Genomic DNA, 14,965 nt, shown 5'->3' with positions numbered 1-14,965 from the left:
TTATTCTTATTTAAATTGTGTTGTTGACTGGACCTCGACTGTGGGATTTCTGACCACGCCATGAATTCTTGAACACGGCGGTGGTGTGCGTGTGTAGCGGTGTTTCAGTAAACTTGCGTTGTTTCCTTCTGCCTCAAGTTCAACTAACCTGTACCGGAGCCCCGGGTCAGCCCGAGCCCGTGGCGTAGGGAACACGATGTCCGCAGGCCTGCTCCCTTCAGTACACTTCCCAGTATCTGCTTTCACACACTGACACACATCCGGTGTGACGGACGGACTGAGCGGAGCGCGGCGGTGAATGAGTGGCTGGTGGTGCGGCTTCACCCCAGCTGCTCTGTAACGCTGACGCTGTCCCGTCAGCCCGGAGCTGCGGCTGTCCTCCCGCCATCTGCCGGGAGTTCAGGGGTGAAGCTGTTTCAGGAAACATCGGTGCTTCAATTTAGAATGACCAAGGAAAGTACAAAGCGGAGTGTTTTTAGAGCGCTCCCTTCTCAAAGCTGTGAGCTGCTTCGGAAGCCGCTGGCTGCCCAGGAGACAGAGTATTCTCTGGGTTTCTGAGGAAGGGTTGGTTTAACTCGCCACAGTGAAGCCTCGCTTTGCTCCTGAGGCTCCGGTGTGTGGAGCAGCTGCTGGAGGAGCAGAGCAGCTCATTAAATAATCATGGCTGCACTGGGCCGAGGCGGGCTTGTTGTTGGGCCGTCGGCTCCTCCGACTGACCAACCGGCAGAGGAGCTCCGCCTCACACCTGCTGACTCGGCTTTCACCAGGGCTCTCTGGGCCCTCGCCGTTCACCTGTTACAGTATTTCTCTTCAGAGGTTTCTGATTGTTGGATTTATAAACAAATGCAACAAACACTTCCTTTAAAACGCATTGGCGATGAAATACTACAAGTAACTTTGTCGGGCAAAACGTCAGAAAAAAGCTTAATTTTCCTGATAGTTTAGAGGTGGAAACTCATTTCTATCCAGAACTTTGAGTACAGCGAGCGCTCCCTTCTTCGCTTAGCTGCATGTCTTACCTGCTCCACAGCTCCACAGACATTTCTTTAATGCATATTTGATGCCGTCTGCTGTCCAGGCGAGACGCTCTCCTCACTGTTGAGTCAGATCTCCAGCCAGCCAGTTGGCAGGATGAGCTCTGCTGGGAGGACGGTGTGTTTCCTCCCTTCTCCTGATAGACACCCACGGCCCACTCAACTTAACTGAGGCTCCATTCACACAGCGTTTTTTTTTTCAGAGAAGTTTCTTGTTCACACGGCGACGTTCTGAAAACGATGTCGCACTACACGGCAGCGGTGCAAACACTGAAAGCCCGAATGTTTTCTGAAAGTTCCACCCTGACAGCTTCTGGCTTTAATGGCTCTGAGTCCTGTTATTTTGTAAAAGAACCAAAAGGCAGGACGTTGTTCGCCTTTCACTTGAAACCGCTGCAGCGTGCAGGCGACCTGAAAAGCACAGCGGAGGTGTAATCTTCTGCTGTTGCCACGTGTGTGTGTGATTCCATCAGTGCGTTGGGCTCAGGTGTGCGGGGCAGCGGCGTGAGCCCCGCTCGCTGCCATCCCTGGAAGCGAGCAGACAGGATGTGGAGAGGAGAGGAAGCTGAAGTGGAAGTGAGAAGCCGAGCGCCGCGGGGCGCCCGCAGCCGGCGAGCTCCCCCGAACCCTCCCGCCAGCTCCCGGGCGGCCGGGATGCTCTCCACCTGGTGTCTCGCTCCGCTGCACTCGCGGCTCACACACAGCTGCAGGCACGTCCGCTGGGTGTGTGCACACGCCTGCACATCCCTGTTAAAGGAGAGCGCTTGGGGCATGCATTGATTTTTTTTTTCCCTTGCTTTCATTCTTTTCACCGACATTTGTTCTGTCGGGTTTTTGAAAGCTGCTCCCAGCCTGACACTCGGCATCAGCCGGTAATTTCTACCGTCTTTCAGTGCTTCGGTCCGGTTCTCGATTACGCGGTTGGATTAGAACGAGGACACGCCAACATCAGATCAGATAGCTTGTTTTGTTCTGCCACCAGCTAATTAATCCATTGATTTTCCCTTAATTGAAGCACTTTTCAAATGAACCCGTCGCAGCCTTTGAACGGCTGCACCGATGCATCAGTTCAGCAGCGTTAGCTGAGAATTAATTCAGTTTGGTTAAAGATCAATTCTTCTGTCAACAAAGCACATTTCACAAACTATTCCCAGCCGACCTGGGTCAAACTTTATATTGGTGAAAATCGGCCTGCTGAATTTGGACAGTTAAGCTTAGATGTGTTGTGTACCCTAATCTTGATAAATCTAATGAAATTTAAAGAAAATTGACCTCAGATAAAGACATAAGCGACGTCTGCACCACCGGCGCCACCTGGTGTCCAAAGTGAACTGTCAGAATTGTAGTTTAATTCAGCCCAGCCAATAGTTTTGTGAGGAAAGATGTGTTCCCTTCTTTGCACTAGATTCATAATTTCAGTGGAAAACAACATATAAACAAGCCTCTCCTCAGCTTGTTGCACGCTCTTTATCTCCCCGCCGTTCTTTTGTAGCGTGGGACTCCACGGCTGCAGAGGTCGAGCCGAGGCCTCTGCAGCAGGAGTTCCCCGGCGCTGAAGCTACACTGGAGAGACCGCGGCTCTGATCCTTCAGTGAATGAAGCCGTTCAGGCCGTCGCCGCTCTCAGCACAGATTGATGGGAGGAATCAAAGCAGGTTGATGAGGTGAGCGAGCCGGCGCTCTCCCTCTGAAAGGTTTTCTCCTCTTTCCCATCACTTTGTGAAATGCTGAGAACCAGACCATGAAATAGGTTACTAACTCAAATGACTCCTCAATGGGATTTTTGATGTGTTCCTAATTTCAGCGGGAAACACGCTTCTTTTGAAAGAGGCAGGCCTTTCTTTTTTTACAGATTATTTTCAGAGGCCCTTCCTAAAGGAACATCTGATAACAGAACTGCTTTTGGCTGAAATGTCACTGATCCACTGTGGTTCTGGTCAAGTGGTTTAGCAGCTGATCTGTGTGCCTCCTCCACCCCGCCAGTCCCTGATCGGGTCAGAAAGCCTCCAGAATGCCTCGGAAATAGCTGAGTGCTTCATGTGCTTTGTAGATGGCAGCTGCTCTCAGCTCTAGGTGTGTTTTTGTTTTAATAATCAGCCCAGTTACTGTGAGAGACAGCCGTCCTCATTGGCTTGCCCCCGCTCCTACTGCTCCGTTGGATTTGTGGGAATTCGATGAGACATTATCAGATTTTAATAAACGCTTCTGTGTGAGGTCCCCCTCCTACTCGGGCTTATAAACCAGCTTAGCGTTGCCGTCTGACTCCCACCTCCCCTCGACAAGGCGGGGAAGGATTCATCTTTTTAGGATTTGCTCTTTCAGTTGCGATTTCCCACCATGTTTCTATGAAAGTCCCACTTCATTGTTCTTTATTTGTAATGTTTTAAAAGATCTTTGTGTCACACTGCACCGTTCACTCTGTCCATCCATCTGTTCAGTTTGGTCCATCCATCAGTTTGAATGAAACTCCATTTCTCTTGTTTTTTGTAAAAAATGTATTCGTCTCAACATTTATCACCTGCAGCGGAAGGCGCTGCCGGATGATGTATGTTGTTGTTGAGAAACTACTGAATGATCTGACTTAATTCTCACATTTGTCCCCTTGAGCGACGTGATAAAAATCCTTTGGAGAAACCGTTTGCTGGGAAAGTAGAACAAGTTGAAAATTATTGTTTACATCTGATTTTGGGGAAACGTCCAGGAGCTGTTAGAGCTGAGCTTGATCACCTAAATGATTTTTTTTCCAGTTATTTGATTAATACAGCAGTTTGCACATTGTGAATGTCAAAAGCGTTGATTTCCTATAAAGTTTCAATATATGGCTGTCCTTTAATACATTCCTTCAGAGTTCTGCTTCTGAAATTTCTCCAAATTCTACAATAAATGCAAAAATGCATTCTGATTCCAGACGTTTAATTTGTGGTGTTTTGTCCTAATTTGCGTAGGTCGGGTCACAGGTGTGGTGCTGCAATGATAGACTATCACCTGGACCTCAGTGAAAACTACAGCGTTTCTTCTTTTTCTTCTTCTCTGAAACCAGAATGCAAAGCGACACGTTCTCCCTCGACACCTCGAGTGTGGTTTTCCTTTTCCTGCTCCGCTCCTCCGTACGTCCTCCTCTTGTCTCTGCCAGGACTGAAACAATGCCGGACGGAAGACGAGTGCAGCGCCTCTCCCCTCGCTCTCCCCTCGCTCTCCCCTCTCTTCAGCCTTCATGGACTGTGAAATGAGGTTGTGCTTAAAATGGGGCCAGAGGAGTCGGCAGATGAGGAGAGTGATTTAAGAGCTTCTTCTCGGCACTTGTAGACAGGCGGAGAGCTTTTTTCTTCAAGCTTCTCTTCTCTCTTTGTTTCTTTGCCCCGGCTGCTGTCGTGCCTGACAGGTGAGCAGAAGACGCTCCGATTTCCAGCTATATTAATATCTGACCTCCCCGACCCTCGTCTCCTCAGTGGACCCCCTGCTGGGGGACGTGAATGGACGATCCGTCTGAAAGCCTGATGCTGACGGTTTAGTGTGTACGATATCACCGTGGTTCCTGTATTCTCATCAGTCTCACCTCTGGCCGTTGCGTCTTCACCCCAGTGATTAGTCTTTTGTATCGTCTTCGCTTTGCAGCTCAGTGTCTCTGCTCGTCAGAACGTGTCCTGGCTCTGCCTGCTCTGCAGTGGTGGGGCGTGAATGACCAGCATGCTCTTGTGCGTGGAGGACGCTGTGTTGAAGGCCTCTGAGCTCCCAGAGTAGCTCGTACGGCTAAAAAAGGAAAGGATGGGGCGATGCAGAGGCACATCCACCACAAATGAGGACTGTGAAGGACGAGACAGTTTAACAAAGTCTCCGAGTCCCGCATGACCCTGCAGACCGAGCAGGACCGAGCTCTAGTGGGAAAACATCAAACCCAGGTGACGTTTTAGACTTGCACTGAATGTCGCTTGGGAGCTTTTTCTGTAAAATTTTCATCTTTTTATTTGTGTTCACACTGTTTAGGGCTGTGTGTGTGTGTGTGTGTGTGTGTGTGTTGGCCTCTTTGATGCCGGCCTCTGTCACCTCTCTCGGAGTGGTGTGTATTCCCGGGCTCTGGTGTCGGTCCCGCCCCGTCCTTGGGAAACACGAGGCGCAGTGGCTCGGGTCGTCAGAAGGAGACGCCGGCCTCGCTCTGGCGTCGCTCTGGCGGCGTGCCAGGCCCGGAGAGGCAGGGAGTGATGGGCAGTGTGGGCAGAGGGCTCGTTATCGGGGCTGATGAACCACAGAGGACACCCCGAGTTGGCTGCTGTCACCTGGAGTCGGTGTACTCCAGGGTGTTTCCACCATGGCTGTATGACACAACACCAACATTTGTTTATTGTTCTTCTCAGGAAAGCACAACAGCAAGCAAATTAAATTTAGTGGTTTAGAATGTCAGCAGTGAAGCAATGTAAAGCCTTTACAGATTGGGTAAACTCTCTGTAATGTTCTGCCAGGGCTTTAGTTCGGAAACGGCAAACACAAAGTGCGAGGCTCGTTCTGGAGAAACGTCACGTCCTTCGGTCTGCTCCTCTGTTTTGGACGAAGCGGCGCTCCAGCTCTTCACGTTCCTGATGAGCAGCGCTCCTCACAGCATTCTCTGCTTCCGTGTGTGTTCTGCGTGAGGACGGTGTTGTTGAGCAGCGGTGTGGCGTTCACGCTGCACCGTGCAGCTGAAATGTTTCCATCCTGTGTTGATTTTCATGTCAGTTTTTTGTCCTCTTCCGTATGAACCCTGTAATCTCAGCTGCATCTGCGCTGTGCTGGATAAAGCATGTCAGCAGTATATTTAGTTGCGGGGAGCGGGCTGTTCACGGCCTCCTGAAGCCGTCCTATCTGTACGCCGCACGCTAAACCCATTACCTGCAAGTGAGTAATGTTGGGAGTTTGCTCCGTCAGTGGCAGCGTCATACATCTTCTGTTTGTTTTATTAGTTTATCTTCCCGGCGCAGGGATGCTCCTGCCGTAAGTGGGACATTATGTTTAGCCCCAGCCTGGGTATTAGGCCGCATTACCAGCCTCTCCAGGCGTCGTTTTGAGCAGACGTTTTTACAGATTTTATGGTTGGTTAGAAATCAGTTCATTGGGTTTTTTTCTTCTACTCCTCAGCCGATCTGTTGGACCATGTTTTTACACTGCTGTGGAAAAAAATTCAATTATATTTCAGTTAACATAAATGCCATCAGCTGTTTGACCTTTCCAGACGGCTCACTTTCACTCTGACTCCCAAAGTCTTTCCATTTTTAAAGTTACAACCTCGATCACAGTCCACCAAGCAGGAAATTAAAGCCGCAGCTCGTATTAATGCACCGGATCATTCCCTCAATATCATCACGCACAGACGAGGAATAGTTCCCTTAAAACTCATTTCCGCTCCGTCAGCTCGGTCGGTTTAACTTTCAGGTGTTGAGAGTCCAGACTGTGAGCCCACCTGAGCAGCAGGAGTCCGAGTGATCGGCCCGGTGGAGCTCTGCTCTGGAACATCCGTCTCATTCACTTCTCGGGCCAGACCATAACAGCACTTCTCAGTACCAGTGGAGATGGCGACAGGCCGCGCACTCTTCAATCAGGTAGGAAGTCTTCTAGCTACAGAGGAAACGGTGAAGTCGGAGCCGCGATTCAAGGACTCTTTTCAAGCTAGTGTCAAAAAAAAAAAAGGTAAACTCAAAGTATTCCAGCAAAAAGAAGCTAATCAGCAAGGAAAGGGTCACCTTGACAGTCTGCGATGAATATTCTGGGTTCCTAAAGTTTATTTACTCGTGAATAATAAACCACTCTGCTCAAGTTGGTTCAGAATATCTGTTTTTTTCCTGTTTCTGATCACATACATCCTTCAACCCGCCACCTAACCAGCTGATAACGAGAGGGAGGGAATACCACAGGGAGAACATGCAGACTCCTCGCAGAAGGATCACCTCCAGGGTCTTTCTGCTGTGAAGCAGCAGCTGCAGCTTCAATCACGATCGCAACCAGTCCGTACAAACCTGGTTGGCCACCGTACTCTAAACATGACAGAGTTGCTACTCGTTATTAGACACTCTTAAGTGTCTCTATCTTGAGGAAAAAAGTGAGAGGAACTGGACTGTGCCTTACATTTATCTGAATAGATAGGTTTTATTAGGAGCTGCTTAAAGACGCTGGCCAAGGATTTGAGCTATTGCCGTTATTTCTGGGACCGTTACCCGGCTCTTATAATGCTTGTAAATGATTACAGTTCATTTGTGGGCGGCTTTTTATCACTCTTCACGTGCAATTTTTGTAATTTCCCTCAATCTCCCAAGTGTTTTTGACATCAGAAAGCTTAAATCTCGCAGAGCTTGAGTAACAAAGCCTTGGAATGTAATCGCTCCTCGTGCGGGGACCGCCGTTATCGGCCCCTGCCAACAACACGGCGGCTGTTTTTAGGGGATTCCACATTAAAGCCCGGTTGTAAAGACGCCTGCCCGTTTGTTTGGCGGTTGGAGTAAATTTTACCACCTTGTGTAAAGAGAGGGCCCATTCAAAGAGCTCCCCTTTGTTTTCTTGTTTTTAATGAGCCGGGATCCCGCGGGCGAGGGGGAATTTCACTTCATCAAACACCCCGGCTGCTAAAAGGCTTTCGGCGCCTCATCATCCCCGAAGTCAAGAGTGGGTGGCGAGTGCTGTGTGTCCACCGGCCGGCACGACAGCCCGGCAAAACCAGAGGCTTTCTGTTAAAAGCAGGCTCCAACCAGAGCGCCAGTGTGTGTGTGAAGGTGCCTTTTATCCTTTCTTTCCTTAAATAAAGGAAAAGCCTGCGCCGAAGGAGAGAGCCTGAAAACGTGCGCTCTTGCACTTACCCTCCACCCAGGATGGCCTTCCTGAGGGAGCTGAGCCAGCCGTCTGCTGCCGTCCCTCCATGTTACTGCTGGTTTTCACGCTGGGACGGTTCGCATTGAGCACTTAATACATGTGGAGCAGCTCGGGGGACTCCCACACTGACTGTGTGTGTGTGTGTGTGTGTGTGTGTGTGTGTGTGTGTGTGTGTGTGTGTGAGAATGGGGGCGTCTACATCCAAGGTTTGTTTTCTCTACACCAGGCCCCCTTTCTAATTATAGCCTCGGCCGACCCCGGGAGTTACCGCTGGCGGCTCGGTGCAGGTTAACAGACTCCAGGCCCAGAGGTGAAACGTGGAGCCTGGCGTCGGCCGCAGTCGGCTTCCCCACCAAGCTTTCAATTAGCAGTAATTGTTGTTGAGCCGTGTTGAGCGTGTGTCCTGGTTCCTCCTGGACCTTCATGTGTCCTCCGTGGTCTGATCTGGCCCGGGTTCTCCGTGGACCTCTCCGTAACGACATCGCGGCTGAAATGCCGAGTCAGAGCGAGCGGCGTTGCTTCTTTGTTCTCGTCGCTCTAATTAGATCCTGCCACCTGGAGCCAGTCATATATGGTCATTAAGGCTGCGCCTGCGACCCGCTTCGCACGCTGCCGTCTGTTTCTGCTTCATTTATGTTGTGAGGAAAGTACGAGGTGCGATCGAGGAGGAGCTGATTTCATAACCTGAGCTGCATCATTAACGTGGCTCGGTGTTTATGGATTAAGAGCATTTTCCCCCACATGTTGACCACCGTTCAAACTGGACCCGGTTCCAGGTTCCTCTGTACTCTACGTTAGATTAAAAATGTCTGGCGAGGTTGAGGGAAAGCAGCCGGTCAGTATTAACTCTTCAGCTACATTAAAACAAAAACTTGAGTAATTGTACCCTTCCATGGTGTTGATGCCCGCAGGACAGGAGCTTCTAACGTCCTCGGCGTTGACCTTGTAGACACGTCCAGCGGTGTCTCCCGTAAGAAGGACGCATCTGGCTGTGTTGCTGAACGGCCTGAGGCATGCCAGTACACTCATTTAAAACTCTTCTCCGCACTCACTACTGTAAATCATGTTCGCAATTTACACAGACACAATGAGGACGAGTTACAGTCCAAACGCTGGAAGGCAGCGGAGCAGAAAGCTTTTCTCATTAGGCTGAGAAACACAGTGCCGGAGCACTGGGATGAACAATCAGCCGCCATTGGTCTTTTATGGTGGCAGATTGGTGGGAGATCAGTGTGTAGGTCAAGGCAGGGTCATTTCAGGATTATTACTAATATCTCAGTAGAAAATAAAGTCACATGGTTCCGCCGTGCTGTTTTCCCACTGACGTTTCTTATGTTCTAGAGATGTATTCATGCTGCGTAGTTTCATTGTTTCATGCTTCTGTGGTCATTCAGACTGTTGGCCAAGAGTGGAACAGAACCTCTGGTGTGGCGGAGAAAGCTTCCACCAGGCGTGTCAATCATAAGGCCTGCGGACCAAAACCCGGCCAACAACTGGCTCCGATCAGGCCAAACCACCAGGCTAACTAACAACTTCTAACAAAACACTGATTTTTGGGGGCATTTCACTGTTTTCTGCATCAGAAAGTTTCATTAAAATTGACTTTATGTTGAAACTGCAGTAAGAATCAGTTGAAAATATGGAATTATGGCTGTTTTACACCAGCCGGCCCCAGTCCAGAGCGAAATTAGACTGAATGTGACCCATGAGGTACAATGTGTTTGACACCCCTGCATTACGGTCATAATGAAAAGAAGAAGAATTAAGGGTGAAACCATCTCAAAACCTGATCCTGGACTCAGATCAGGACAGAAAGAAACAGCATAGAAACACTTCAACATCCCTAAAAGACTCAATTTTGATATATTGAGAAAAATGTATTCAAATTCTTAAATTTTTACTTGAGGCTGTCTGTTTCAGCTTTTTAAAATGTAAGGATATAGGTTTCAGTAGTGTCGTGAAATTACATTTCTGTGATTTATTTAAAATAATTGCTAAAATAATCAAATCGTGATCTTTGTAATTCACTTATCGCAGCCGATCCTGTTTTAATTGCAGCTCGGAAGCAACATTTACAGTTCGGTCAGGTTTTGGTGGATGAAAAACTTTTAAGCGTTTTTGTTCTTCTACCATCAAAACGTGTTTGAAGGTCGCAGCAGGGCTGATCATCACCTGACGGCTCGGCAGTGGCTGCTCGCAGCGCCGAGCTCATCCCGCAGAGATGAAGCGCTCCTGTTCTGAGTAAACTGCTGGTCGTAACCCAGACCTTTAGCTCCCTGCTCTCACAGTGCCATCGTCTCATTAGCATGCTAATGCTAGCTCAGTGCAGAGAACGGTGCATGTGCTTCGTTCTGGACGACAGCAGCAGGAAGCAGTGAGGACTTCAGCTCGCTGTGGCCCGGTTTATCAAACCCTCTCTGCTTGTACGCTGCTTTGTCCGGATCTTTTCACCACGACTCTGCGTCCAGATTTAAGGAGTCATTACTTGAAACAAAGTAAGCGTGGCAGTAAGACGGCACCTCTCACCTCTTGCGGTTCGTCCTTGCGGACTGATTTGTTACAGCTGCGTTCAGGAGGAACACTTTCTTTGTGAGCAGAACAATTAAGAGAAACGAGGTCTCTCTGTGTGTAATGACTTTATGGTTCTGATTGTTCTCCTGAAGCCTGAAGTGACCCTCTGATCTGAAAACCCTTCTCCTCTGTCTGTTTCAGGTTCAACTACAGGTCCACTCACCACCTCACCACCAATGGCTTCTACGAGTTCCTCAACTGGTTCGACGAGCGCGCCTGGTACCCGCTGGGCAGGATAGTGGGGGGCACGGTCAGTACGGGTGGGGGGTGGGGGGTGGGTGGGGGGCGGCTCATCTCCACCCGATGTGTGCATATTGTGCTGGAGCTCCGCCCCGGTCTTTGTCCTTATTTCTCGAGAGCCACATTACTTTGATGAATCCTCCATGATCATCGACTCCAATCCAACAACACCATCTCAGACGCCCGGGCGGAGAGTTAAACGGCTCCCTGGGGAGGCGGGGGGAGGCGGGGGGAGGTGGGGGGACATGGGGGGACAGCAGAGAGCTTCTTCAACACACCGAGGAGATCCGTCTTCATCAGAGCCAAAGGCCAGACAGACGGGGTCACTTATAACACAGCATTACTACAACTCATCTCCGAGAGCCCGCCTCCTCCTCCTCCTCCTCCTCCTCCTCCTCTCTATATTTATACCTTCTCTGTGATCCCTGGATGAGTTATGGGCTAATCCGTCACACCCAATGTGCACTTAAGTACATTTACATTAGCTGACCGAACAGGAGCCTAAACATGGCGCCTCCTCGTCATATGGAAGGGAAGGACGATACAGGCTCTCTGCTGGACGGAACGTCACACTAAGGTTTTTGTATTTACAAATATGAATACAGACCTAAACCCACAGAACCAATGCTTTCATGTCATACAAGCCCTAATATTTATACGTTACTTATTATTATTCATAATCCAGTCTTTACAGTCTAGTATAGCGTCCATTCCCTCCATTTCCCCCACAGTACCTCTAGAGTCTGAGGCCCCGTTTACTCAACGTTTCAAATGATACGTCGTCGCTTTGCCTTTTCGTATCGGAGAAGTTTCAGGTTTACTCGACAACTCTCTGAAAACCCTGTCCGTTCTCGAGTTGGCACTTTTGGGGTTTTTTTTCTTTTAAAACCATTTGCAAATAAGCACAGAGAACAGTTGCTCTGAGCACCAGTGTTGGACAAACCAACACCTTAAACTGTAGGGTCAGGCTACAGGATTAGGGTGAGGCCAGAGTCTGTGTCTACGTGGTAAATAGATTCCAGCCATGCTGCTTCACATTGTTTGCTCCATTCACCTTCGTTCACACGCTGATGGAGGTCATGCAAGCTGCTCAGGACCCCCAGTGGGACCAATCTGAGGTTCAGTACCACACTTTGACATGTGGACTGTTGGGGAATCGAACCCTCAGAGATGATCTTCTCCACCAGCTGAATCAGTGCTGCCCAGTATGATAACGAGCCCTTGGGCAAGACGCGCTCCTGCCACTACCGGTTGATCCTGGCAGCCGTCATCACCGGTGTGCGAGCGCTCTGGAAGGGCTTCATGCATTCTAAGAGTGTCTTCAAGTGTTCTTGAACATGTTGCGGTGTAGTTCAGCCCGTCTCCCGTCTCCTCGCAGGTGTACCCGGGCCTCATGGTGACGGCGGGCCTCATCCACTACGTGCTCAACCTGCTGCACGTCACCGTCCACATCCGGGACGTGTGCGTCTTCCTGGCGCCGGTGTTCAGCGGCCTGACGTCCATCTCCACCTTCCTGCTGACGCGGGAGCTGTGGAACCAGGGGGCGGGGCTTCTGGCCGCCTGCTTCATCGCCATCGTGCCGGGCTACATCTCCCGCTCGGTGGCCGGCTCCTTCGACAACGAGGGCATCGCCATCTTCGCCCTGCAGTTCACCTACTACCTCTGGGTAAGCCCGCTCGCCCTGCTGCTCCGCCCACAAGTCTCACTCTGCCGCTCAAAACTCTGATCAGAAAACTCTGAGAGCGTCTCTTCCCTCCCTCAGGGGTGATTCAGGGTGACACATAAGGTCACCCTCCTCTCACCTTTCACTGAAAGAGGTCGATTGAATGTGGGCGAGCGTAGAAAAGACTTTCAGCGTCTCTCTTCTCTTTAAACCTGCTGCTGGTCTGTTTTCGGCCCGTCATCGTGGTTTCCTGTCAGATCATTAACTGGAAGTGACTTCTCGCTTGGCTTCGTGTGACGCTCGCCGCCAGTCATTTGTGTTTGTTAAGTGTGTGTTGTTATCATTTGTAGCAACTGTTATGACTCCTTCCTGCGGTTAGCAAGACAGAAATGGTTTTAGAACGATATGCTGAGTTTATGCACCACTCAACTTTTTTAATGTGATAATTTACTGTTCATGAGAGCCTTTGAAAAACAAAAATCAATGCTGAATTTGTGGTTATGTTTTGAAACTCTATGAAATGTGTAACACAGAGTTGTTTGAACATTTTTATTAATATGATGCTTTATAAAAGAGACCAAAACTGAGTCATTTAGACCTGGAAAGATACCAAGTGAAACAGTTTTGATTGTTACAAAGGTTGGACATATTCCAGCTTATGTGCCTCTAAACATAAACTACAGATGAAGGAAAAAAAACTATATAATTAAAAAAGAAAATTTCTCTGTTGTCAGAGTTGTTACAGAAATAAGTGTTAAATGCGTGTTAATGTGTTCACTGGAAGTTTACTGAAAATATGAAGCAACAAAATGATTGTTTTGCATCCATTAAGAAAATACAAGGGTTAAATCCAATACAGCAAAATAAACTACAGTTCATCGAGGGCTCTTCTCTGAATTATGAATTTTTCATTATGGTGATAACAACATGCACAGTGTGTATATAATAGGGCTGCATGATATTGGAAAAAGCTGACACTGCGATACACACACACACACACACATACATACATACATTTTTATATGTATATATGTATATATATATATATACAATGGGGGAAATAAGTATTGAACGCATTAACTGTTTTGTCATTACATTTATTTCCAAAGATGCAATTCATGTGACATTTCTTCCAGACACTGGTATTAACTCAAATAATCCACACATGAAAAGAAATCACAACATTCAAATCCATAAATAGTGATTATGTGGAATTAAGTGCAATAACACAGGAAAAAAGTATTGAACACACCATGGGAAAGCTGTATAGTTTGTCAAGGAAAGGCACCATACCATCTCACACCTGAAAGTAATTAGTCTTTGTACTTCCTATAAGTGCAAACCAACATCAGCTGGGTTAGTGCTAATTGATGGCCCTATAAACAGGTTGTTTTTTCACCAAGTAGTCAAACAAGACACATCTCATGATGGGTAAAAGCAAGGAGCTCTCTCAAGACCTTCGCAGCCTGATTGTTGCTCAGCATCAGAATGGAACTGGTTACAGAGTTAATACCAGTGTCTGGAAGAAATGTCACATGAATTGCATCTTTGGAAATAAATTTAATGGCAAAACAGTTAATGCGTTCAATACTTATTTCCCCCATTTGTATATATTTACATGTATATAGTAAATAAAAACAGTCTTTTTCAACAGTTGACCTAAATAGCAGTTAGTTATGCTGCCTTTCTGCCATCTTAACAGTAAACCTGTTCGCTGCTCTTTTGTCAGCGTCGTTTCCGGCCGCTGACTCCATGTGCAGGGCTGCGTTCTGCTTCGGCAGAGTGATTCAGAGCATTCGTGACTGGTGGATCAGTGTATTCATCAGGTACCCTGGTTTGGAGCGTCGAGTTCAGCAGTGCAGAGAGCTGCGATGTGACGACTGCACACGTCCGCATCGTGACGGTGAAGATCAAACTGTATATTGAGCAGCACTAATAAATAGAAAGAGGCTGAACTGTATTGACTTATGTCTCCACGCCCTGTGCATCCATAATGATAGATATTTATGAAAGGAAAGTGTCAGTTTTACGTGTTTCTTTTCTGAAAAAGAATAATGACCCAGTTGGTGTAAATAAGGGCCAAGAGAAAGAGCACTGTTAAATGGAGCAACAGCTGTAGCCTGTAAGTTGTGCTTATTACTGGGGCTATGCTCCAAGATTAAGTTTGGCTCTCGGAATGGAGAGTGAGAGACGGAACACAGTTGGATTAAAGCTTTACCTTTTATATTAGAAATGTGTAAACAGGGAGCAGAACAGTACTTGATGTCCAGCGCATCTTTGATCATCCCTGATCGCACCAGGAGAGAGATGTGGTTTATCGCTTTGGCTGGAAATGCGAGGTTCAACAGGTCCCAATTTTGAGTGTCCAGAGGGAAGAGTCCAGGTGTTGGGAGGGGGATGAGTTGGATAAATACGAGATGAATAAACAAAGGAGCAAAAAAAATGAAGGCCAGCTGCAAACAAAGCTTCCTCCCAGCCCGACCAGAGCAGGGCAGGGTCCGCTTGGGTCCATCTTCCAGGCAGTCTTCAGGCTTTTACGTCCAGACGAGGCTTCCTGGCTCGCCACCAACCAGGCCTGCATTAAGAACAGGTCCATTTAATTACCCAGTGTGTACACACTGTCAACA

General features: G+C 48.3%; 1 protein-coding gene across 1 annotated transcript in view; it reads left to right on the top strand.

The window, feature by feature from the left end:
• stt3b (STT3 oligosaccharyltransferase complex catalytic subunit B) overlaps nucleotides 1–14,965 on the top strand; it is a 53,341-nt gene that overhangs the window by 20,052 nt on the left and 18,324 nt on the right. Inside the window, exons 2-3 of the mRNA XM_030102791.1 lie at nucleotides 10,577–10,685; nucleotides 12,054–12,341. Of these exons, the coding sequence (XP_029958651.1) occupies nucleotides 10,577–10,685; nucleotides 12,054–12,341 (397 nt within the window). The remainder of the gene's footprint in view (nucleotides 1–10,576; nucleotides 10,686–12,053; nucleotides 12,342–14,965) is intronic.

Source organism: Salarias fasciatus, chromosome 11 (genome assembly GCF_902148845.1).
Source record: "Salarias fasciatus chromosome 11, fSalaFa1.1, whole genome shotgun sequence".
Lineage (NCBI taxonomy): Eukaryota > Metazoa > Chordata > Actinopteri > Blenniiformes > Blenniidae > Salarias > Salarias fasciatus.
The sequence above is the reverse complement of the archived record's forward strand: the minus strand, read 5'-3'. Positions and strand labels throughout refer to the sequence as shown.